Source organism: Gymnodraco acuticeps, unplaced genomic scaffold (genome assembly GCF_902827175.1).
Source record: "Gymnodraco acuticeps unplaced genomic scaffold, fGymAcu1.1, whole genome shotgun sequence".
Lineage (NCBI taxonomy): Eukaryota > Metazoa > Chordata > Actinopteri > Perciformes > Bathydraconidae > Gymnodraco > Gymnodraco acuticeps.
Genome location: NW_022990042.1, coordinates 5193800 through 5218679, shown reverse-complemented (window position 1 = coordinate 5218679; position 24880 = coordinate 5193800). Strand labels below are relative to the sequence as shown.

Sequence of the window (24880 nt, the reverse complement as noted above, 5' to 3'; positions counted from 1 at the left end):
TATGGTGATTCTGGCTTTAAATCCTCACTGGGAAAGCCTTTTGCCTTTTGACAATGTGTTGTCCTAATTTACATATTGTTCGTCTTTGCCAAAAAGGTTGCCTGGTACTGCAAAATTCCACATCTTTCCTCATTCCACAATATTTACTTCACTATTATTTTCCGTGTGACATGTGTTTGTACTAAAGAGGATAAGTGGGGGTATAGGTCAAGTATAGTCAAGTCAAGTCAATTTTATTTACGGAGCCAATATCACAATTGACCTCATTCAAGGGTTTTTCACTTCATGTACAGCATTATGAATGTATTATGTAAACTTATACTGAGGCACTGCCAAAAGCTCATACATAGTTGATGGTTGCTAAACTATGTCACATTGTCTACTCTACAGTCAGTCATTGTGTTGAAATATATAAAGATTGATTGTTTCCTGGCAGTTCCTGTATATACTGCTCTGTTCATATTGTGACATTTAGAAAAATGTCGCTGATTGTGCTATCAGACATCCATTCTTTCATGGTATATACACATATGCAAATGCTTAGGCTGGTAAATTGTGCTAAAATTAGTCTTAAACTTGCATTGTTACCTTTTTGACATAAAGACCTACGGAATATATTTTAAGGGTGTTAAGAGTTGCATCTTACACAACCATAATATAATCTCCATTCAGAGGCATTTATACACAGTTGGAACCAATCATGAAATATTGATTCAAATATGGAGAAAATGTGAGAGTGTTTCAATCAATGCCAAATCTCATTTTAGGAAGAACTGTCGATGTCTATCTCTCTTTTTTAAACCTGTTTCAATAGATTTTTGGCCACTTGGAGTTAGTGCTTCTAGCTGTTAACACAATATTGAAGTTGTTATGGCGATGTTTTCTATGCACACATTTTGCAGACAAAGAGCAACATTAGCACTCATTCAGGTCTGGTTTATGTCCATGTGTTAAATATAAGTCCAATATTCACTCTCCTTTTGGCTCCGTTTTGCTTTTCCATCAAGTCCTGAGGGAAATATCTGGCTCTTTAGCTAAATGCTCCACTACGTTCATCAACAAGTCTGTGGCACTGAGCATGTAGTGTTCAGTTGTTCCTTTTTAGTTTTTTCACAAAATACATCTGACAGCTGCTTCTTTTACCAGGTTTGCCAAGAACATTGCCAAACCAGCATTTCCTGCGACATTCTCCACCAGATCATCAACTACGTTAATAGAATCAGCCAAACTCCCCAAATCTGCCCTTAAAGACATTTCCCTCGGCGGGTGTCATTGTCTTACCAAACAAAAACTCTCCTGGACATGACCAATCAGTCGCTCTGTTCTCAACTGGCTTGGGATCCGATTCTTCTCTAATCGCCGTTATTCGACCTGTCAAACAGCTGACTAGTGTGTAACCAAATGGAATGCAACACAATGAACCCCCCTGCAATTTCAGAGCTCCACTTTCGCTCAGAAAGTCTGTTATTGCCAAAACCCTGACGCTCTCTCCCCTTCACTCTCTCCAGGCACGTTAGGGAGGAGGATTCCTCTGCATCAACCTGTAGCTCTGTTATATTGCAGCTTGGAGTTAGTCAGATAGGAGCAGTCTACCCTTTTCCTCCCCCGGTGAGTCACACATTCCAAGTGTTGGAGGTCAGCAGTTTCGAGGAGAACGAGAGCCGTACCTGAGATTTACAGTAGCACAAGACACATTGATGGTTACGTGAAATATAGCCGCTGTTGATTGGGTGATTTCGTAAGGTCCGTGAAGGCTTTCTGTAAGTGATATTTCTCCAGAGACATGTATTCATTGCCAGAAAGGTCACAACCGAGCGCCTGCCGTGCGGAATGACATGTGAAGGAAAGTGAACAAGGTCAAAAGCCTCTGGCCAGGTGCCAAAAGAAATACAGGTTTCGAGGAGAACGAGCGCCGTACCTGAGATTTAAAGTTAATCACACGTCTTCCTACTGCTACATTTCTTCATTTTCCCCATTTTTCTGTCCTGTCTCACGCTTCCTCCTTTTTGCCATTTCTCTGGTTACTAACTGGAAACACATGAGGCTCTACCTAAAGAGGGGTTCTGGGATTTCATTCAGCTCCGTTAAAGACATTTACATTTGATTGACACATTAAATCTGTTGGTTACCTTATCATGTAAAGGCCTGAGGAAACACGAACCCTCCTCTACACGTTGACATGTTACCTCATTAGTGATAGCATCCAGCAAACCTACTGTAACCTCCATCCACCTCTTCATCTGAGATACTAAACAACATGCGGCATAAGAAGATAAAGGGCCTCGCTGCTGAGATGTTGCTGTGCTGTCAGCAAATGTCTGCCGGTGCCAGGTGAGCATATGGAGAGCATCAGAGCACGCTGCTCGCAATGTTTGATGAAGTCAATGTTTGTGTTCCGTCAGCAGTATATTCTTCTTGGCTCCTTTCCCATGGGGCTCCTTCAGACACATATGGAGGTAATTTGTTCAAATTCTTCAGCAGAGAGAGAAATAAGAGGAGGGGGCAACAGCCTTGGGACTTTGGGGTTTGGAAATCAGTTCGAGAGGTTGGGAGTGACTGGGGGGGACAAGGAATGGGGGTTTCTTAGAGAAATGCCTTTTAAAGAACTTCAAGTAACATGATAGTGTAGTAAGGAGATTTTGTGGAAGTCCCTACAAGATTGAAACATCTAGTAGAAAACAATACAAGAAGTCTAAAGCCCCACTAGTAGAGCTTTGTTGATGAGCGCACAAAATAATTGAAAGATTCAACAACAAAGTTTGACTCTACTCTTACCGCCTTGCAGTCAAAACTGCAGTTGGTCCTCAGGATGTCACTAGGTCAAAGGTTATTAGTGATACAACCACATCTACAAGAGATCTTTCCCTGAAGTGTTCAGCAAATGTCATGACAATACTCCTTTTACATAGTGCAAAGCAAAATTGTCCAAAGCAAATTCATAAGCATTTCTCCTCTGGGAACCATGAATAGTAACAATACATTATAATGATAGAAATCTGGCACTTATCTCATGTTTAAAATGTCACCCGATCATTGAGCTAGTGTCCTGGGGTTCTAAACTCAGCATTGGATACCTTGTTTTATATTAAGCTCCATCGGGGCAAAGGTCGGGCTGACACTAGGAACGCTGCCATGAATTTTCAGAACCACATTTATAGCAGTTATTGTTTAGCTTATCTTGGAAAACGTCAGCCTGATAACCCTAAGGTTCTGGTGATAAGGGCCTATATTTCTGGGTATAGCAGAATCTCAGTATAATGGATATCAGGGTCAAGACTTCCTTTTCCGTCAATTGTTTACAGTACGATTTGCAACTTGAGACGCCATAATGGAGTTGAAAGATGACGTCTAAGAACGGATGGTTTCACAAGCAGTTAGTTTAGGCAAAGAGTTCAGAGATTACATTTTGGCCAAGGCGTTCCACCTCTTTTCCTCTCAACACCAGCTCTAACTACATTCTTCTTGGAACGCAAACAGAAACCAGAACACTTTTGATTGCTAAATAAGTGATTCCTCATACGTACGAATGCATTGTTTTCCAGACGTTGAGTAATTGTGATTGACCAATACACTGGCAGATGTCATCGTTGTTAGACCCCAACCTGTACCAAGCAATAAAAGAATATGAAAAAGGAATGGTTTTGATTTTTAGCCCTGCATCCTCGGGAGACTTCTATGGCAACATTTCAAGGGAGTTTGTTCACATGACATGCATGGCTGAAATGTTGATCTAGAACTGGAAAAGCTCCAGGATAAAGTTAAACTATCAACAAATTGTTGCAAACCTTAATCACACTCGACCCGCTGTGTACATTAAACTGTTTCGGGCTCAGACCCCCGGTTAGTGTAGCCCTGTCTCCACGTCAGCTGTAAGAAAAGTTGTGATGGCAGAGATTGGGCCTCCCTCTTGATGTTTACATTCTCCAGACACAGGGGAGGATGAGGAGAGAAAGAGGCAAAGAGAGAATCAGAGAAATAATTACTTACAGATGAAGCACTGCAACCCAAGGTCTGAGAGCTTCTGGGCATGGAAACACAATGTATTATGTCTAATATTATGATTTAGAGTGTTTTTTATGAAGGGCGTTTGCGTGTATTGTGTGTTGATGACTGAGGGGCAGATAAAGGAGACTTACATAACATGTTTAAGGCCTGCTGTCTTCACTCTGCTTTGGTTACAATCCACTCAAACAGAACATTTACAAGCCATGAATGTACTTATAAACAACTTGTGAAGAGGGATGTCGAGCATTTTCGTGTTTTTTTAAGTGTTTCAGGCTGGTAGTGATAGTCCTAGATGCTGATTGTGTGCCATGAGCCAAGTAAAGAAAAACTCGCAGAAAGTCCAAGATCTTGGCACGGCTCAAGAGCCAGGGTCTCCCAGGGAGCCAGCCATCATCATGGTGTTCTGTGAATAAGAAAAACAAGCCCAGTGGAGCTGTAATGAGGTCACTTATCAGCCTCGGTATTTGGGGGGTGTGCCTCGCTTCCGCTCAGCATCCCTCCATCTGTCAGGGAGTGGACAAATGACCTCAACGACGACTGCCAATAATGTCATGTGGCTCTTATGACAGGCTTCAAGGTCTCGGGTGTCCCCCCACGGCCTGTGTCCTGTCTGTCGGAGGGCCTCCGCGCCGGCCCGGCCTAGTGCCGGTGCTCTGGCGGTCGGTTCCTCCGAACTGCGGGTTCGACTCTGATGGCCGGGAGGGTTTGCTGCGTTGGGGTGGGGAAATTCCCCCACTCTGTGTGTCTCTTCCTTCCCGGGCCGGCCGATATGAAGCGTGACCAAGACGCACTGTCCAGGGGTCCCACGGGTCCGTCCCGCAGCGGGGTGGAGGTTCCCAGCTGGAATCTCCCCACCTACGCCGCGTATATATAAAGGGACACCTTGTGCCCTTACAGCACGTATCCCTATGCGTAGCTAGACAGTTAGCTAACATTTAAGTACTCCAATAAAGATGCAAGGTTTTCTTTCTTGACTTTACTGTTCTTCTTTTACTTTGTAAAACTGTAACAATATAGAAATAAAACACATATAAGTATGCAGGTTTTACATAACATATAAGTAGCACTGTACAAACGACAGACATACTACTATTAGGAATTAGCTATCATTAGCATCACTATTAGCTAGCACACGTCAGAATCGTCACTTCCTGTACTGACAGTGGAGGTGTCCTGAGAGTGGAGGTCTGCACCGGAACTGTCCTGAGAGTGGAGGTCTGCAGGCAGACCCCTCTCAAAAAATCTAAAGTATAGCCTTTCTAGAAGAATGACCCCGGTCAGATTTTTTTTTGTTTGCTTCAAACTCCTCTTGGGGTTTTTCAAAAAGTTATCATTGCTGAAAACCACCAAGTAACAGCAACAACAAAAAAGCTTTTACGTTGTAAAGCAACAGCTCGAAAAATGCACAAAAGCAGGCTAATTTGTACAGTATGTGTGATTAGAAAATACATCCGTTAGTAATTAGAGTGGTAACAATCTTTGTGAGGAAGGGGATGGTGGTTTAATTATGGTTCTTGTTCATTTACCTTTGTGAGGACCAAGAGATGTTGGTTAGTCCTTACTTGAGAGAGGCGGTTAGGGTAAGTGTTGGGGTTAAGCATTTAGTTGTGGTGGTTATGGTTTGAGTTAAGGTTAGGGGGCTTTGGAAATAATTATGTCAGAAGTTGGGGTTGCCACCCAAAGGAACTACTTTTATAGGAAGCAAAAGATGCCTTCAGCCCAATGATGTCAATGTGTCCACCGCAGTCTCAAGGATTCGGCATAAATTACCGCAAACGCATGAAAAAACTATGGCTGTTTTACACAAAATGTTTGAGATCAAGTACTGGAAAACCTGGACCTCTGTCACATCTTGGAAATGTCACAGGAGGACATTCCAAACATGCATTATTTAGATAAACTGACCACATATCGGGAATCTAAATGGTTACTTTTTTGGATGAAAACATATTTAAACTTTACAAAGTCACATATTAACAGCTCCAAATCTCACATGACTGAAGGCACTAATTTCAAGGGGTAAAATAATGTCCCCGGAACTCAATTTAGTTTCCTGCGGTTGAAATGCAAAATGGTCCTCAAAAGATCTCTGGTTCGGCAAAACTTCCTGTGGTTGAAAAAGGGCTAGGATAAGATAGGAAGAATGAGAAGTGTGCTGTGTTTGTATGTGTTTAAGGGGTACAAAAGAAATAAAATCATCACAACCACAACAGTGCTACAGAGCTAATAAAGACAATTTGGAAATCACAGAGTAATTACTTCACCAATAATAGGGGTTAAACTGTGGTGGGAAAACACAACAACAGTTTTATCTCTCCAAACCACATGAAAAGGCTTCCATTATCAGAATGTTAAGAGCTACTGATCAAGAAAGACTTTGAATCCAAACTAGATAAGTTAAAAGAAAAGCAAGACTGTTCCATTAGTTGGTCTGGTGAATACTAAAGATATACTAAGCATACAGCCTCTATCATTTCCAATTACAACTGAAGACATCTTTGAGAAAATCTTGCACCACTGATGGTTTAATGGAACGGGTCAGGGCTGGTTCACAAGGATAAACACAAGTTTTTGGCACTGGATGCGGACATTTGTTCAACAGAGAGAGCAACACTCATGGACTTATAAGCACTGCCATGTTTGGTAGCAAAGGAGTCTTTACACCTTCAGTAGATAACTTATATCAAACACGCTCCATGTTTGGTTTAGAGAAAGAACAAGGCTGAGAGAGATGGAAACTATGCACCCACAGGAAGTTAGCATAACAGCAGAAAAGCAGCACACACCCTGTGGGTCGGGTTCTTTACCAAATTAAGAAACTGGAAATGTAATTTAGAAGTAGTCATAACAAAAGGAAACTGCTCCACCACAGTGCGTCAATCCAGGGATGGTCATAACAAGACAAGCTAGTGGTTACTTGAAGAATGGCTCTGAACTAAATACTAACATCATCCAGCTTGCCTACATGCTCACAATGACAGTGCTAACAGGTTGACATTTAACATGTGTAGCATTATCATCATCTGAGTTTAGGGATTTTGCATCATAGGCTGTTTATAAAAAGTAAATGTAGTCAACTGTTGTCATCCATTCATGTGTTCACTAGGGGTTTGAAGCGTCGGGTTTGGCATGTTGGCCATCGCGATCTTGGTTTTTGGGCGTCCATATTTTTGGAACCAGAAGTGACACAGGAGGGTGGAGCTAAGTACCACCAAATGCTAATCTGATGATGGCGCTAAATTAGTTATTGGATAAACTTGTTTTTTTCCTCTCTTTTGGACACTTCTATCCAATAGTTGTGAAGACATTTAACTTATAGGCTAAGCACAAACGTCAGCCTTAAGAGAGTGCAAGAGAATAAGCCAGGGACATAGCTTAGCCAACCTTTGTAGTAGATGTAGAAATGTTTTAATGGGTAGGAAAAGGTTTTGGCCAACTGCTGGTCTTAGACGAGGAATCAGATGACTATCAAAGTAATTTGGTTTTATCCCCTGGGGACAAGGTATTTCTGTACCAGATGTCATGCAATCCATTCTATAGTTAAATACATTTCACTAAACCTAAAAGTTACAACCTCATAGTGTCCTACAGAAAAAGTCAGCGGCTCATTATGTTCATCCTCTCTAGGGACCATGAATGACTTTTATGGCAATCTGTTTAATAGTGGAGATTTTTCGGTATGGGATCAAAGTAGAGAAAAACTCAACTCTACCAGAGCACATGCACTCTGTAGGGTGTAGCCAGGGTTGGGAGGGTTACTTTGTAAATGTAATCAGTTACTGATTACTGATTACATGGCTCTGAAAGTAATCCGAATACAGTTACAGTTACGTGTCTTAAAAAAGTAATGTAATCAGATTACTTTTAGATTACTTTTGGATTACTTTCTTTTTCCATCACAGATGGGTATGTTTTGGTGTACAGGAGACACAAAAAGCAAAAGGAATGTGTTTTTACTGTTTTAATGGCTTATCAAGAGCACAACTGAAACACAACATCTGAAACGATGTAACAACATAATTAATTGTTTGGGGATGCAGCTTGGGATGTGAGGAGTGAGGGACACGGCTTAGAACGGGCGTGTCGCCTTCTGTCCTGCCAGTGTTGGCAGGACATGAATTCAAATGTCAAACTCGGACTTCATTTTAAGGACATTACGGCCAGGGGTGTAGAGCTATATTTGTTTAAGCACCGGATTGGCAAAACAGGAGAGTGTGTGCACCAGTCTGCCTTGATCTATGAATTCATGTCCGTGACTCTCACAGTATCTGCTGCCCGCAGCTGTTTTATAGAAGGAACACCTCCTTCACTTCATGAAATCTCTGCAGCGCCAGGAGGCAGCGGGAGGGTTAACTCAGCCTCTGAGAAGACGAGCACGCAATGCCTTTCACGCACCGCCTTCACTGTGTTTACCTTCAGAAATAATCATTAGTAAGGCTAAAGAAAGAGCGACCGCAGGCTGATGTGTTTTAACCACACACACGCGGTTTAAACGCAGACTTGTGTTCCTCCATGTTTCGTTGTTATTGTTTCACTGAGCGGACCCGCGATTTTTTTTCAAACGCTTTTTTGGTCCATCTGCGGCGGTAATAGGTTGTGTGGGCTGTGATGATTCGGCTGTACCTTTAGTAATGCATATTAAATGTTGTGAGGAAATCTTTCCACCAATAATTCCAATAAGTAATCCAAAATGTATTCACTTCAGGTTTACGAAAGTAACTGTAATCAGATTACTCGTTTTTCAAATGTAACGCGAGCTGAATACAGTTACTTGATTTTTGTATTCTGATTACGTAACGCCGTTACATGTATTCCGTTACAACCCAACCCTGGGTGTAGCCATGTACCCAATCAAGCCATTAGAAACAGTCATAGTCATAATAACACAAGGGAGCTGCTGCACACAATTATCACCCCTAGCATGGTCATAAATACAAAACACATTTTGCAGCTTATTAAACTAATCAACTTTAATCTGGGCACTCTGCCTGATCCACAGTAAAAATCAATCAGCTTAAAATACCATGAAAAACCGTTCCAAAACCAGGCTCAAGATATGCTGACACAAGCAGTAACTTTACATGGTACAACCTGTAGATGGTCTTTATATATTTATATGGTTTATTTAGGTTTTATGTGGAGACAAAGCCATCTGCAGGGATAATACAATACACTATAGGAAAATTGCATTACTTCTAAGCATTCTCATATGTGAATGTCCTTTGCCACTCTGGCATTCTTTTTGTGGGAGTCTATATTATTTCAGAGAGCCATTGGGGAGAGGGGTTAAAGCCTGGAATGTACACTATTTCCCCACAGGAAGCCGAGCATGGAAGTCTACTATTGCCCCACGCCCAGATCTCTCCATCGCACGCACAGTTGGCCCACTACTGAATCATAGTATAAAAGTCAGATTTTAACACAAACCATGTACGACAAAAAAGTGAAATAAACATCACAGTCCAATGCTTTTGAACTTTAGTACATTTTATCTTTTATACGTCTTACAGTTTCATCGTACAACATTTCACACAATACAAAAATATTGAAAGGCAATTTTTATTTTTTTATAAACATGTACTGAGCTGTTTTAAAAAAAACGTAATATTCACAATGTGTCAACTTTACTGGATGACATCCACCAAGCTTTGCCTCTATAAAGCAGCATGTTTTACATTTACACAGGTCTCGACACACAGGTCGTAGTGGGCATTTATTCAAGAAATATTCTGTATGTATACATACTACAGTAATGTACAAGGTATGGTATGGTATGCAGAATGTTCTGATGCTGTATAAAGTGGATCTCAAGACATTTTCTAAATGTGTCTCAGTAACCTAAAACCGAGTTAGAATGATGCTTTTAGTAAGTGGTTTAAAGTTTTTTTTTGCAAAAAATGTCATTAATGTCATGCAAACACATACTTACTTTAAAATGTAATGATTTGTGTCTATTATAATGCAGATCCTTATTACCAACCATCATTTATTACTTTAAAAGACTTGAGATTTCAAGCGGTTACAATGTGCCAAAAATGTTTTGCTTTATTGTGCTTTTACTCTGAAAAGCTAAGGTAAGTAACCACTTCACTAGGAAGCCCCTGTAGTTACTCCAAGTCTATTTATGCCTGTGTAGCATACAGTTCATCACAGGATTCCTCAGTGATGAATATAATTGCTCTGATTAGTAACAGTAAAGAACATGTACTGCATGTGATGCATTTTTTCCACAGTGTTACCGTCTCAATATGCATATGTCTGTTAGAGCCGTTGCCTGTTCTCTGACTGAAGGGAGGCACACTTGTAGGCTATTAACACTGAAATATTTAGACATGACATTAAGACACATTGGCAGGCTCAGAAAAAGACCTTACCCTAACACAGAAGTAATGCAAGGAACTCACACACACACACACACACACACACACACACACACACACACACACACACACACACACACACACACACACACACACACACACACACACACACACACACACACACACACACACACACACACACACACACACACACACACACACACACACACACACACACCACACACACACACACACCAACACACACACACCACACACGCATTCTGGACCTAACACTTATGAGCACCCACCTGGTACATATAACAGATAGGACTTTCATTAAATGGCTCAATGGGGGCTCGTCCTAGCCAGCAGAAAGAGGCCCACATCCAACACTTATGTGCACCTTCTAAGGAACACCACATTATGGACATAAATGCTTACAAAGCTTTCCAAAAGCTTCACTTCAGGTCAATCAAGTGGTACAAAAAACCAGTAAAGAGTCAAGCTGATATATTGCTATAAATTCACATGTAATTAGGCCCCTCACGATAATTACGTTCCAGACTCATGGTAAAATATTGACCTGACCTTGATTATTTTTACGACGCATTTGATGTATGTACATGACTTCGTTAACTTTTTTACGGTGATCGTTTAGGAAGTTATTGACCTATGGTACGAAACATGGACAAGACCTCGATCATTTTGAGGTTATCTATTAATGGTGATTTTTGGATATGACCGTGATCATTTTGCCTGTTGTGTTTACATGCTGTTGTTTACCTAATAATTGTACCAACATTTTTAGCCTAAACTGATATCAGAATAAACTTTAGGGTTCTTCCTTCCCTTACATGTCTTCCAGTGTACAATGTGAATATTCTTAAGAATGATATGGTAATCTCTTGCAAAGGGTGTATTTGCATTGTCCTCCTATTATATTATCATTTTCATTACCTCAGTGGAATAAAAGTCTTAAAATTACAATATCATTGTTGATCGCAGTCATTTCTGGACAATATATTGTCAAACAGAAGAAGTTATCGTAAGGGCCTACATACAATTCTTATGTTCGTAACAAAAACAACATCCTTCATAAAATCAAGGAATCTGTTTTTTCGTCATGATTTGTTTGTATTAGTCACAAGGTGAGTGAGAGGCGGGAATATTAGTGTAGCTCCCATGCTGGATGCAGCTGAGGGTAGAAGGCAAAATAAGCCACACACAGCTTTGTTTACAGCTGCCGTTTCTCAGTTTCATTTCAGAGTTTTGTCCATGGAAAGGCTTCGACAGAGGAGAATCTTAGAAAATCTTCATAACAGAGGAGGTACAAATGTCTTTAGTCCTTTCTTTTTCACATTCAAATGTCTGGTAAGACTGAAGAAAGAGAAGATTTCCGTTGAGAAAGCGACATTTGACATCCTCTGAGGTGTTTCAAGATTCCATGTGCTGCACTATCCATATTTCTGAGAGTTGGTTCTATCCAGTATCGGCCAGTGGCTGTAGCAGTGATTGAAACGGCACAGTACAGGGTTATGTAGAGTCAGTTTGCAGTCTTCTCTATGCCATGATGAGGTGGTTGCTCCGCTGACTGATGTCTGCAGGAGGAACAAGATCTTTCTTCACTTGTATTGGCAAAAGTGTAGAGCGTCTACCTTTAGGTTTGAACAAATCAGATACAAAGAATACCTGCGGAAGAAGAAAAAGAAAAGAAGAAAATGTTACTCACAAAGGAGACACCTTCAAAATCGAACAAGATACACTTATGAAATAAATCTTGTTCCTGTCTCTTTATTTTCCAATGTAATGCAACTTCCTTTAATTTATGGATACAATATGGAGTTCCTCAAAGTTCTGTATTAGGTCCCCTTCTGTTTTCGATTTTCAGTGGGGTTAGATGTTATGAGGAAAAAAAATGTTATTGCGATTATGTTGACTAATATTGCAAATGTAATAGGATTTACATAATTTAAGGGAGTGATTATTTTTGCAATATTCTTATTATTTATTAAAATATATATATTAAAAAGATCATGGTGTGATCTTTACCAGAAATAGATTTGTGGTTACTATTTGAGGGCCAGGACATACAGTATCTGCAGCACCATAACGCTATAATTATCAAGCCCCTTACTTCACTCAACTATTTTTTTTTAAAAATGCTCTTTTTTGTGTCTATAAAAAGATTTGCAATCTGTTTAAGAAAAGAGAATAATGATATTATCGTTTAATCGAAAGTAGGAAACAAAACAGTATAAAGTGTATTTATAGTTGAGGCCACTGAAATATAAATGAATCAACAATTCATATCTCATCTAATATAGACGTTTACAATATTACAACATAATAGAACCACTTACTATGCAGTAGGCCACGATTGCTCCCTGCACGAAACCAGCCAGCACATCAGTCGGATGGTGCTTGTGATCAGACACACGGGACAGGCCGGTGTAGAAAGACATCATGATGAGGGTGAACTGGGTCAGAGGGCGCAGCAGGCGAGCTCCATGCCAAGAGAACCGAGACTGCAGGTAAAACTGTAAAAAGAGAGCATTTGTGATGTGATACTGATGACAATAATCTTTATAATCTAGGGAGGGAAATGGGTTTGTAATATATATAGTAAGAGAATGTGTGTGTACAATTGAATAACTTACCACCAGGTAAAGCATGGTGTACATGGAAAAGGATGCATGTCCAGAGAAGAAAGACTTCCTGAAAGAATAAAGGACAATCAGCATTGTAAGAAAACAGTTTAAAGCACGTTTCTATATATTGTTTCTCGCTTTATGATAATACCTGGCTTCCTGAACTTTGTTATCTGGCCCCTGACACTGGTAGTCAGTGATGTAGCCCAGGGAGCAGTTGATGGTGGTGAAGTCAGGTTTGCACACATCAAGGAAATGAGGGCGCATGCGGCCCACTGACACTTTGGCGATGTCAGTGAATGACTGGCTGATGGCGCAGCCGAAGATGAACACGCCCACCTGCTTGTACAGAGCGGAGATGTAGGGGTTCCCCACAAAGGACTTGGATCCCTCGTTCAAAAAGTAGATTCTGTAGCTCTCACCGATGATGATCTGAAGGCATGGAAGAGATGTTGACGTCAGTTAATTTCATGATGTTAACACCATCCCATTGAAACCATTAATTCCAAAGCATTTCAATCATAACTACTGTGTTCTGTTTGAAAGTGTGCGAGTGCAGAAGAGACAACTTTCTTTATGATGAATGGGAGAGCACTTTTAGATGATGTTGCTTGGACAGAAGGATTTGCTTGATCAGCTAAGTGTCATACTCATATTTCACATGTAATGTAATACAATTAAATCTTAAGTTATTTCTCATTATCTGAATATATTTGAAGCCTATTAACTTTGTTCTTGTGAGATCTTGTGTCATACTTTTAGAAATACCCTGTTAACATTTGAACATTGTGCTTCTATAGAAATGAACATCAAAGTATGTGATTCGGCAAGGGTGGACATTTAGGAGCAGGTTGATGGTCAGAGTGGAGAGTTGTAATTAACGTACGCGCCTTTTTTAGGTTAAGATGTTATTATGACAGCTAAAATAGAATTCATGACTTCCCCTGAAGTGGTTTGAAAAGTGCTACTTTCGAGTTGAACGTGTTTACCTGTACCATCCTACTTCTGAGAGAAAAACAGCGAGGCGACGTGGGAGGTGAATCAAACTGTCCGCCTTGTATAGTTTTCAGTAAGTGTAAATAAACCACCGTCTAAAACCGATGACTGACGTTTAAGGCGCACTAAGGGGGGGGGGGTAGACAGCCTTAACCTGCAACAGCTGTTCAAGCCCAAAAAAACACTTTCCAACCCCCTCATCTCGTTGTCTTCCAACAGCTCCAAAATGAAAGTGTGGTAGAGGAGTCAGAACGAGAGTTTCGGGGAGTTTCATGGGGAAATCGGAGTGACAGGAGGGGAGGACAGAAAGCTTTCAGAGTAGAGTAGAAAGGGAAATAAAATGGAAGGTGATTGGAGGAATGAGGGAGGCAGCGGGGGAGGCACTGCTGGCTCTAATCAGCAGAAACGCTAGGAGACGTGTCTGATTTTCGTGGCGGGACTCCACCAGGCGCACGTCGGGGGCATGCTTGTTTTTCACCGCTCTGGCTGCCTCTCTGAACTGGCTCCGGTTTCACATGGGATGTCTGGCTGTTTTCTGTTAGTATCTCCGTTTCATCAGACATTCTTACGAGGGGCGCAGAACTAAGTCTCATTCTGGGAAACACTCTGTGCAGAGGGATAGCCCGACGGAGATTTAGCAAGCCGATAGAGTGTGTTGTTTTCCACCATTCAGGCCTTTAGAGCCAGCTCGATAAAGCCCAGCTGCTTTCATGGGAAAAGAGGGAAGGGGGAGAAAAACACATCTGGTTCCCCTTGTGAGAAATAATTAACCATGTGAATGCATAAATGAATTGGCATTGTGGGTTATAGAGCTGTTACTCTAAAACCCCAAGAGGTAATAATGGGTGCAAGATGCTGATTTGCGGCTTGTTTCAAATGTCTTGTGTTTCCAAAATGACACCATGGTGTTTTCATTTCTTCTGAAAAGATCTGCATAAATTATAAAGGACTTGGCCTCTTGTGATTCTCAGCTCCATTCGGTGGGAAACAAAGCACTAAAAGACATAATGTTGGTGTTTTCTAGCCACAACACTCCAGGGGGTTTTGTGAGGAGAAAATTAGATATCTGGCAAAGTCTTGTTTTGGACCCTAACCACAATTACACCCAACCAATTACAGTATCTAACCAAGCAACCATTGCGTCAACCATAATTACATGGGGCCAGAACTCGTTCTCACCATTAAAACCCCTGTGGCCCCAAGCCTGGTAGCAGTCTGCCCTTCAAGGAGGGGGGGGCACAACTGGCTATAGGGAAGGAGACGGGACATGTCAGGAGGCAAGGCACCTTCCCGTGGCACGTCCTCCAGGGTCAACTGCACATGCTATGGCAAGTTTGGAGGAACATCAATGGGAAACTAAATTGTCCCTGAAGAATTTTCAAATGTGACTGCTGCTTAGTGCAGGTCCAAGGAATCTGTTTTTGCTGGCCCCTTGGCATAGTTGAGAAGGTTACTTTTGAAATGTAACTAATTACTGAATAGTTGCTACCCTGTGGAATACGAACCGAACATTCTAATGCCTTCATCAAAGTAAAGGAACTTTAACATTAGATTTGTTTTCAATTTGAAGCTTCTGTCCAACTTTCATTAAAAGTCAAAAGAACTTGTACTAAGATAGAAAAAGAGCAACAGTTGTACAGTCGTACTACATATACATTTTTTGTGTTTTTTATGTAACCTCTGTGTAACAACTAACATTTTAACTAGTAACTGAATTTAGTCACATATCTCTTCTCAGTAACTTTAACAGATTTTACATGAGAGTAGATATTAACAAAACAACGCACATTTGTAACTACCGCTAGGCGATAAGATATTTTTTTAATCTCAGGATTTTTGACTAAATACTTGATTTTGTGACAATTTTCTGTTTTGGTTTATCTGTTTTTGTATTTTTCTTTGTTTTTTTTGCTGTTTTATTCTCTGTCAAAGCGTCTTTGAGTTTTTAGAAAAGCGCTATATAAGTGTCATGCATTATTATTATTATTATTATTAATGTAGAATTGATCATTTATACTTACACTGAAAAATGTAATAAAATGAGAATTCAGATAAATAATAATCAGTGATGTGGATTGTGGAAGTGGTTAAAGAACAGCTAGAATAGTCTAGGAAACTGTGGAAAGTAAAATGTTTTCAAACTGAAAAAAACAACTAACATATTACCATAACCTATGTTCTATTTTTCTTTAGAGTGGACTTCTATAAAAGGCTAGAGCGACACAACAGAAGCAGTTGTACAGTATCTACATTGAATGTTTCTTGAATTTGATTGTTTTGAGAGAGCTCAGAGAAAAAACTCAAATCATTTACCTAGTGTACTGTAGATGTGGGGGAATAAAACGAAAGCTGAAAAAAGGGTCCGGTTGTCTGAGTTAAGTCTAATTGTAATTCTAGCCATCACAAAGCCGTGTGGACAGAGGCATTGGAAATGGAACAGCATAACCGAGAACCATGGCAAAAAAATCTTTACGGTTCAATTGGAGAAAACTTCAATTTGAATTACAGGATGTCGGGGTAGCGTATCCTCACCATTTTTCTCCAAGGACATTGCAACAAACTACCCAATACTTCACTGATAGCTAGAATGCTCTTATCAATGGAGACATCTGAAGCCCCCCACCCCCAGGAGAAAAGCCCTGAAAAAATGTTGTTGACTGTTTTTTATCTGGAATGTGTTGAAGCCAATCAAGGGGGACTGATAGCACAGGTATGAGGAGGAGTTGTTTCAGTAATCAGGTAGGATTATCTCAGTTCATAAAGCTTTCTGATGGGAGTGTGAACATGGGTCTGAGTGCAGTTGGAATATGCATGGATACATTGGAGAAAGGAACACATATTGCGAGTGTAATTGAGTCAGCAGTTGAAAATCCTTACATCATTATCATATTGTTATACTTTTTGCTCATTCAAATTGAATGTAACTGCAGGATTCTTGCTTTATTGAGTAGGTTTCTTCATGGTTGAATGGACTTTTTGTTGCTTTGGATGAAAGCGTATATTTTATGTACGGTATGTGTTTCTAAATTAAGACATTTATATCACCATTCAAGATCCAAGCATGATATTTTTGACAAATATAAGTGACCGAAACAGGACGTATATTAACATATTTCTTATTTAACTGTCTGAAATGTGATTGGTTGGTTGGATGAATGACTCCCTTGCTTGCTTCACATTTCTTTGTTTCCCCAAATAAGCAATGAAATATTATTCAAGTTTTTAAAGTGTGTCATCTCAAATGTTAGTAATTCGAGTTAATTTATAGTATTGAATTTGACATACATTTACTAGATCTGTTACATGGTGACAGTGAGTGTGCTGCTAGTAATGGTGAAGGCTGCTGAAAAAACACAGAGTGATGATAATGACATTAGTGATCAGAGTGAGGTGACTTACAGAGAGGAGGGTGATAAGAATGCCAGCAGCGCTAAGCACACCGTCGCTAACGGTGTCTCCGTGTTTGGCCGGGTACTTGATGGACTCATCGTCGCAGTAAAACCCTCTACGGTAGGGCTGAACAGCGCTGGTCTCAATGACCAAGAAAGGCAGGCCGGCTAGTGTGAAGAAGCAGTGAGCAGCACAGAGAGAGAAAGGAGGGGTGGGGGGGATGGGTGAGGGAGGGAGAGATGGAGGTGCAGGGTTAATGACTGGCAAATTACAGAGGTCGCAGGTACAAGCAAGAGGCAACTAGGGAACATCTGGGACAGGATCGGTCCATTCTGTGGCTGGGATCTGTGGCTGATCAAGAGATAATGACTCCAAGTTTGTTTCATTTTCAGTATTATTAGAGACTTTATTAGGGCCAAAGCAGTTTATTTTGCTGATGGCCACTTTCCAAATCAGATGTTACGTACTGCACTCTCCTCAGGGTGCCATTGGTTTCCGTTTATAATGTGACTGTAGATTTACAAAGAGCGGCAGAACTTTGGAAATAGAAAGATCCTGAAATACACGTTACAGAAAATGATCCTTCCAAAAGTTTATTTAGTCATCTTCACCAACAATTATCTTCTTAAATGCAAGTATTATCTAATTGTAAAAGTGTTCTTTTGTAGTTATTTAAGTTTGTTTATCCCCATGACATTTTTCTTTATTTTCTGACTTTTTAATGGAATAAACAACTAATTAATTAATTAATTTGTAGGCACAGATTATTTTTAATACCCTTTCTTACAATTGGAAACCAATGGCAGCCACTGGGAAATACATCCAAAGGCTTATGATGATAAACATAGCTTTTGGAAAATGGTTGGCTGTAAAGCACGGTCTACATGATTTGCAGCTAATGGAGTGCAACATATAACCACTGAGTGTGAGTCAGAGTCTGTCGAGCCAATCGTGTCACCAGCCAACCGTTGGATGAACCGAGTGTCCCAACATATTCCCTCTGGTTGTCTTGCAGTACCGCAGCAGGACTTACTGAGGCCACGGGCACAGTGACGCCCACGGCTGTGAGCACCGTGGTGGACACCGTGCTGCTCTTATAGGTCAGCCCGATGCTGTTGTCATTGCAGAAGAATCCTCTCCGGTACGGTGGGAAGGGAGATTTGTGCAAAAACGCACCAACAAGCACAACTGTATGGGCAGAAGTCAGCTGTATCAACAGACATTGTAAATAGGAAATACACACATGTACAGCAGTGTTTCCGGCTGTTTAAAGAATGACATTGAACGCAGGTTTAAATCCAGTCACTAGACTTGTGCCTAACACCAAAAAAATAGCATGATAGCCCTATGCTGTACATTAATAACACAAATCATTTTCCTTTCTTTTTGTATCTGAAAAAAAAAACGGTTTGTAAAGAAACCAAAATACATGAAGGCCTGTAAGGCGTACTGTCGACTCAAACTTTGCTTCAGGGGACATTATGACTGGAGCAATGTTTAATTGCCAGTTTTTAACAGATTATTGCGGTCAAAGTCTGTTAAGTACAAGCTAACGGAAACACTGATGTACAGATGGAGGTTGACAAACATTTTACAAACTCCCATAGACATGAATTCAAGTTATTTATCCCATCCTGCTTTTAATAGCCCACACAGATGCTGTCATGAGTAAATAAGCATTGGAATGAATTAAAGCTGCATCTTTGTCTTAGTCTTAATTGAACCCTTTTCTCTGAGAATAGCATCAACTCATCTCAAACCGGCTGAGTTAGCAATAACAACATTGGATGTGTCGTGTTTTTTAAGTTAGAGACCATTGCTGCAAGCTGACGAGAAAAAACCCACGAACAGTATCAGAGCCATCTCTCCTCTCCTGCCGAGGCTTTCAAGTGCACTTTAAAAAAGGCCCACTTTAAGTCTGATCAATTTAGTGTCTTTCACCACTTAAAGTGGCAAAGAGATCTTATTTATCTCCAGACAACAAACAGAGTGGGTGCTAGCAATATGCAAGCCAAAAATGACAGCCTGTTTCCCCCGTTTAGCAATGGCTTCAATGGAGGACTTTGAAATGTGAGTGTGGACGTACTGGTACCCAGGAGAGGCCTCCAATCTCTTGACAGAATTTGGAAAACCGCACTTTCATATCACTTCAAAGCGACATTTAACTGATGGTGGGGCTTTCAAGTAACTCTTTGAATAAATCTGCAGATCTGGCGATACAAAGGAAAACAAACATGGGCGCTCACTTTCTCACACGCTGTCTTCCTCGGTCTCAAAAGCGAAAAAGCACCGGGGTGTAGAGGTCAACACCGAGAGCTGCCGAGGGGAGTGTGGGTTGTGGTGAATGAGGGGGGGGGGGGTATGATTTCTCAAAACCAAATGTCAACACACGCTTCACTTGCTGAGCCCCTTCAACCCCTTACATCCACACACACACACACAGCTGACTTTGGCCTTTGAAGGTCCAGCTGGGTTGAGCTCAGGTTACAGACAGAGCGCCGATTCCTGATGGGAACCTCGGAATTTGGTCCTTCCCTCCACATTCAGCAGGATTCACGTTATTAACTTTCTCGCTTTTCATTCTCGCTCTCCAAACAAATACCTAGACGCAGATTCAATCAGCTCCAGAGGAAGTCTGGTGGCGAGAGAAAGCGCACGGTGGTATGTCTCAGAGTTCTGTAACCGTGAAAATATACATTACTTTACAGTACCCTTCAACGTCTGATCCCTTCAGTTTGCTTAGCCTGTCCGTAAACACCACCACAAGGGTTCCCAAAACAAAGACTTTGGCCTCACAAAACTGCTGATACACTGTATATATGTATCGTTAAAAAAAAGGACTGGATGTGAAACCCCAAGAGTCCTGACCCTTGCCCGGGGTTAAGGGCAGGGATTGATGGAAAGAGACAAGAGGGGGGGGGGTTTTGAAGAGACCACAGCTTTTTCAAAAGGAACCAACACGGGTCAAGTGTTTCAAACAGCTGATTGCAAAGAAGACCAGGAAAACACAAGATGCTGTCAGTTCCTGTTTTCCCCAACACCCAGCGTTTTTTTTTCTTCTGTCCTCCGACCCCTTCCATCCGTCTCAACAGTGCAGTGTCAGCACTGAGTACAGCGCATTAGGATTTTCCCCTCCTACCCTCTTCCTTCTTTTCCCGCTTCTAAACAGCCGGGGGGCGAGGAGGAGGAAGAGGGAGGGAGGCTGTCCTCGCTTCGCCAACGACAACACCAGTCAGCAGGCGTGGGTTTGCATTTTGCATTAGCTCGACCCAAAGACAACAGAAGCAAACAAAATGACTTCAACCCCCCCGCCCCCCAGTGTGTTTTCAGTTACTAATGTTAACATCAGGTGTCTTTTATCCGGCGGTTTTACCCTGAAGCAGTTTGCTTAACAGGCAAACAAGCAAACACTGTAAATTAAGAATGATGATGGCTGCTCTTTCAACACGTAACCAAGAGCTGTCTCACATCAAAATATGACACACTTGGTAGAATTTCCTACTCCTTCCCCCCCAGTTTAGAATTGGCAACTTCGTGTAGCTGCAGTTTGTGTAAACTAGAATCAGTGTACTCACGCTGGATTAAATCCCCACCATATTTTAGAGACTTTTGCCAAAACACCATGGTGTGACTATTCAAATAAATAGACGCACATTTTCCACTTGCAGGGATCTCTCGGTGTCTGGCATAGAAATGTATACATGTCTGAGATAGTTGTGGTGTATACACAGATGCAGTTGTTTTTAATCCCAGCAGCCCCCACACAACCGACCCCCTGTCTGTCAGTCTGCTGTACTTCAGAGTTCCACTACGGAAAGAAACTACCTGCCTTCTTGGGTTACACAAAAGCGCATTTGCATTGAATTGCTAGCGGCTATTACTGCTGATTTTCTACAGTATTTCCATCTATTTATTATTAAAATCTTTGGAATATCTGGTGTTAAACAAGAGGCAGTTTACATATCTGTTCCTCGTCTACTCCCAGAACCCCAAACTAAAATACTAACAATGCATGAACATAAACATAAATAAATCATACACGACAATGTCACTTAAGGATATATTTACATGCATACCTTATACAACCTTGTATGTGCATACTGTGACTGTAGGATGAATGCCTTTTAGAGTCAACTCAACTCAAGCCTTTAAAAGAGCACATGTCATTGTGTGCCTTGGCCTTCTACCATCCTAAAAAGGCATTAAAAAAGGAATTAGATACCCACAACATTATAGTATCGTCATTTTGGAGAACTGACCATTTAACTACCCACACTTATGCCTGTTTTCTACATCAAGAAGGAAGGCCTGTGTTCAAAAACTAAAACGGTTGAACCACCTTAAGCACAATGCAGAACAAAAACACAAACATAAGACGATTAAGTGGTAAACAGGAAACCCACCTGCTACGGCTTAATGTAAACTGAACCTGATTAACCTAACCCCCCCCCCTGGGTTCAGGCAAAAACACTACATTGCAGCTTTCTGCTTTTCTTAGGCTTATTTGCCAGGATTTTGTTCCAATCACAACTAAATCGAGAGTCGATATCTCCTCTAGTGTAGTGACTAATGTTATTGTTACTGGCACTGGTGGTCTACTGGGATCACAGTGACCTGAGATAGTTCATGAAAGCAGAGAGAGATCTCCCTAGATGCAGAAATACTAGAACTGCAATCACTGTGAGAATGGAGTAGGAGTGATTACCATTACTGGTCCACCATTTCCTCCCTGTGGTTGCTTTCTTTAAACCACATCTTCAGCAAGAAACACACTGCTGGTCTGTTGACAAGCTTTTCTGTGGTAAGGTACATACACAGAGCAAAGCATGGGGATTTACCCTCCTTTGAGACGAAAGGAGTGGTCGAAAAAATACATAACACTGTTGATCTTTCATGGGATTGTTTTTGACAACAGCATGGCTGGTGCTTTCCCATGCAGTTGAAACACTGCTTTGCCATTTCTTACACTGATGTTCCACAGAACACCATGCAGGATTACGTTAAGGAAGATAATAACAGGGTGAAATTGGTGAACGGTCAAAGGTTTAAGCCTCAAGGTTGGGCGAACATTCTAGGTTCAAAAAAATATATTTAACAACCTTAAGCTAGTGTTCTCCAGCTGTTTAACATCTCTGCTGATCAACAGGCACGCACACTCAGGTCTGACCTTTTACCACTTCCCTTAATTACTCCACACACACAATATATTATGCCAGATGTTGAGATCAAGAGAATTCCTGCTGGTGAGGAATGTGAGCCATTCTGGAAAATATAATAAGGAGTCAAAGCAGAGTGAGCTACAGTACAGGTGTGGCTGCTGGAGACCAAAGAAACATATCCCTCCTGGAGCAATTTATTACTTTCCCCTCTGCCAGTACTATTTTTTTAAAGGGGTTGGCCACCACTGAGGAAAACATACTTCCACTACTAGCTAAGCTAATGTATTTTTGGAAAATATTTAACTTAATAGCTGTTGTAGCTAATTTGCAGGCTGCAGTTGTAATAAGACATCACTTGTTGCTTAGGAAACACAGCTTGACGAGCTGGTGTAGCTACACTAAAAAGTGTGTCATTTTATAAATAATGTAATAGTTTTTAACAACAAATAATTATGTTTTTATTATATTAAGCTCACTTAATGTATGAGGACACCATGAGTAGAAAGTGAAAGTTTCATATAATACAGCAGTTAATGTCAAACATAAAACAACATTATAGAAAATAACACATTATAGCGATGTGTAAGGAAATACAATTGTATAGTAAGAGTTTAGAAGCAAACATAAGAACTTTAAACACATCCTGTAAACAGTGGTTTTGACCAAGTACATTTACTCAAGTACAGCACTTAAGTAGTATTTTTGAGGTATTTTGTACTTCTACTACAATCCAGAGGTAAATATTGTACTATTTTCCCCCTTCATTTATGTAGTACTTTAGTTACTTTGTAGATATGGATTAATGATAACACATATTATAAACACTTAAGACTTTTGTACACCTGGATTAAATTCACAATTAGTTGAAATCTGTCCCACCTTTACCAGCTTGATAAACACACCAACATTATAAGAAAACAATATGTGATTCTGAAATGGGCCAATCTGCATTATCAGTACTTTTGATACATTCAGTAGGCTATATTTACTGTAGATGCCACTACTTTTGTACTTTTACTTGAGTAAGATCTTGAATACAGAACTTTTACTTTACACTTTTGGATTTCTACTTTTACTTAACAAGATCTGAGTACTTCTTCCACCTCTGCCTGTAAAGTTTAAAGTTACAATGCGAATAAAACAGCCATACATTCAGTGCAAAGTACCAACACGTTCTCGTGAAATACACTTTATACAAACATATCACACAAGTTAGACTGTCATTAGCATCCAGTGGGGGTCTTACCTAGGAACAGACAGAAGAGGTCCACTCCCACCAGCAGCTTCCTCCTGCTGTGGTCTTTGCAGTTACTGTTGTTCAGTGAGTTCTTAGTCTCGCCGGCCATGGTTTTCTCATATATCAAACAGCGTTGCATTTAAAAAGTCTTAAGTGGTTCAGATAAAAAACGGAATAAAAGTATTGGTGAAGTTACCGCAGTAGGCTACGTTTCTTTTTTTACTATCTAGCTTGTTCTACTTGAATCTTAAGCAGTCGTCATGCAAGTCTAAACTAATTGAGCAAATACGCCCTCTCCAAACATTAGCGCTAGCTCTTCTAACAATCACTGCTCACTTTCTACTAACTTTTAACCATCCTTTCCTCCTTCCCAAGTTAGAGTCCTGTGACAGCCACTCCTCCAGCTCCTCCCCTTTCAATTAATGCCATATGGTAGTCACACACACGCACACGCACAGGGGGATTTCACAAGCAACGTCAGCCCATACAACAATGACAAAGAACCGGGAATGAGAGCATAGGGTCAAATCTAAACCCAATGGACTTTTTAATATTGCAAAATAAGGAGAAAATATAAAATAAAATATACTCCTATTATACTCTTTTGCATCAATATATTATAGGTGTCGCATATATACAAAACATGTCTCTGAAGTGTGTGGCTCGAAATACCAAACAGATCATGCATTGTAACATCCCATAATCCCCTCTGTTGCAGCCCTGTTTCAAAAGTGCTGATTCTCTGTCTGTTACTTAGATGAAAATAAGGAGCCCCTACCCACGCCCCTCTGAGAGGTATTTGGTTATAAATAACACGATGGTGCTCTAGGAGGAGATTCAGGTGATAAAGTGGGCGGGGGTTACCTTGGTTACTGATTGGCTAATGGTTACACAAGCCAAAAAAACGTAATGAAATCATAAAGTGGCCAAAATCTGATCAAAATCTCATTTTCAGACAGGTTTTTATAGAAATGGATCAGGACAAAAAGAGAGAGAATCTTTGTTCCTGAAACTTTCAGAGTCTCTTTACACAGAGGGGACACATGTTGATGTATAACTGACGTGAAAAAGTGGATTTTGCACAATAGGCGACCGTTAAGTGTACATCTCTTAAACTTGTCATAA

The 24880-nt window shown here is 40.7% G+C and overlaps 1 protein-coding gene across 2 annotated transcripts; it reads right to left on the bottom strand.

Annotated features, from left to right (window-relative positions):
• Positions 1-9550: 9550 nt before the first annotated feature.
• LOC117545544 (phospholipid phosphatase 3-like) lies at positions 9551-24118 on the bottom strand. Of its 2 annotated transcripts, none has more exons than XM_034215363.1 (6): positions 23765-24118; positions 18393-18547; positions 13125-13405; positions 12983-13040; positions 12686-12862; positions 9551-12014 (listed from the first exon to the last, which is right to left on the bottom strand). In XM_034215363.1, the coding sequence occupies exons 1-6, from the start codon at positions 23892-23894 to the stop codon at positions 11886-11888; spliced, it is 930 nt and encodes a 309-aa protein (XP_034071254.1). In that variant the 5' UTR covers positions 23895-24118; the 3' UTR covers positions 9551-11885. The 2 variants fall into 2 exon arrangements, with proteins under 2 accessions (XP_034071254.1, XP_034071253.1); XM_034215362.1 differs by lacking the exon at positions 18393-18547 and adding an exon at positions 17369-17526 and having other exon boundaries at positions 23765-24115.
• Positions 24119-24880: the final 762 nt, after the last annotated feature.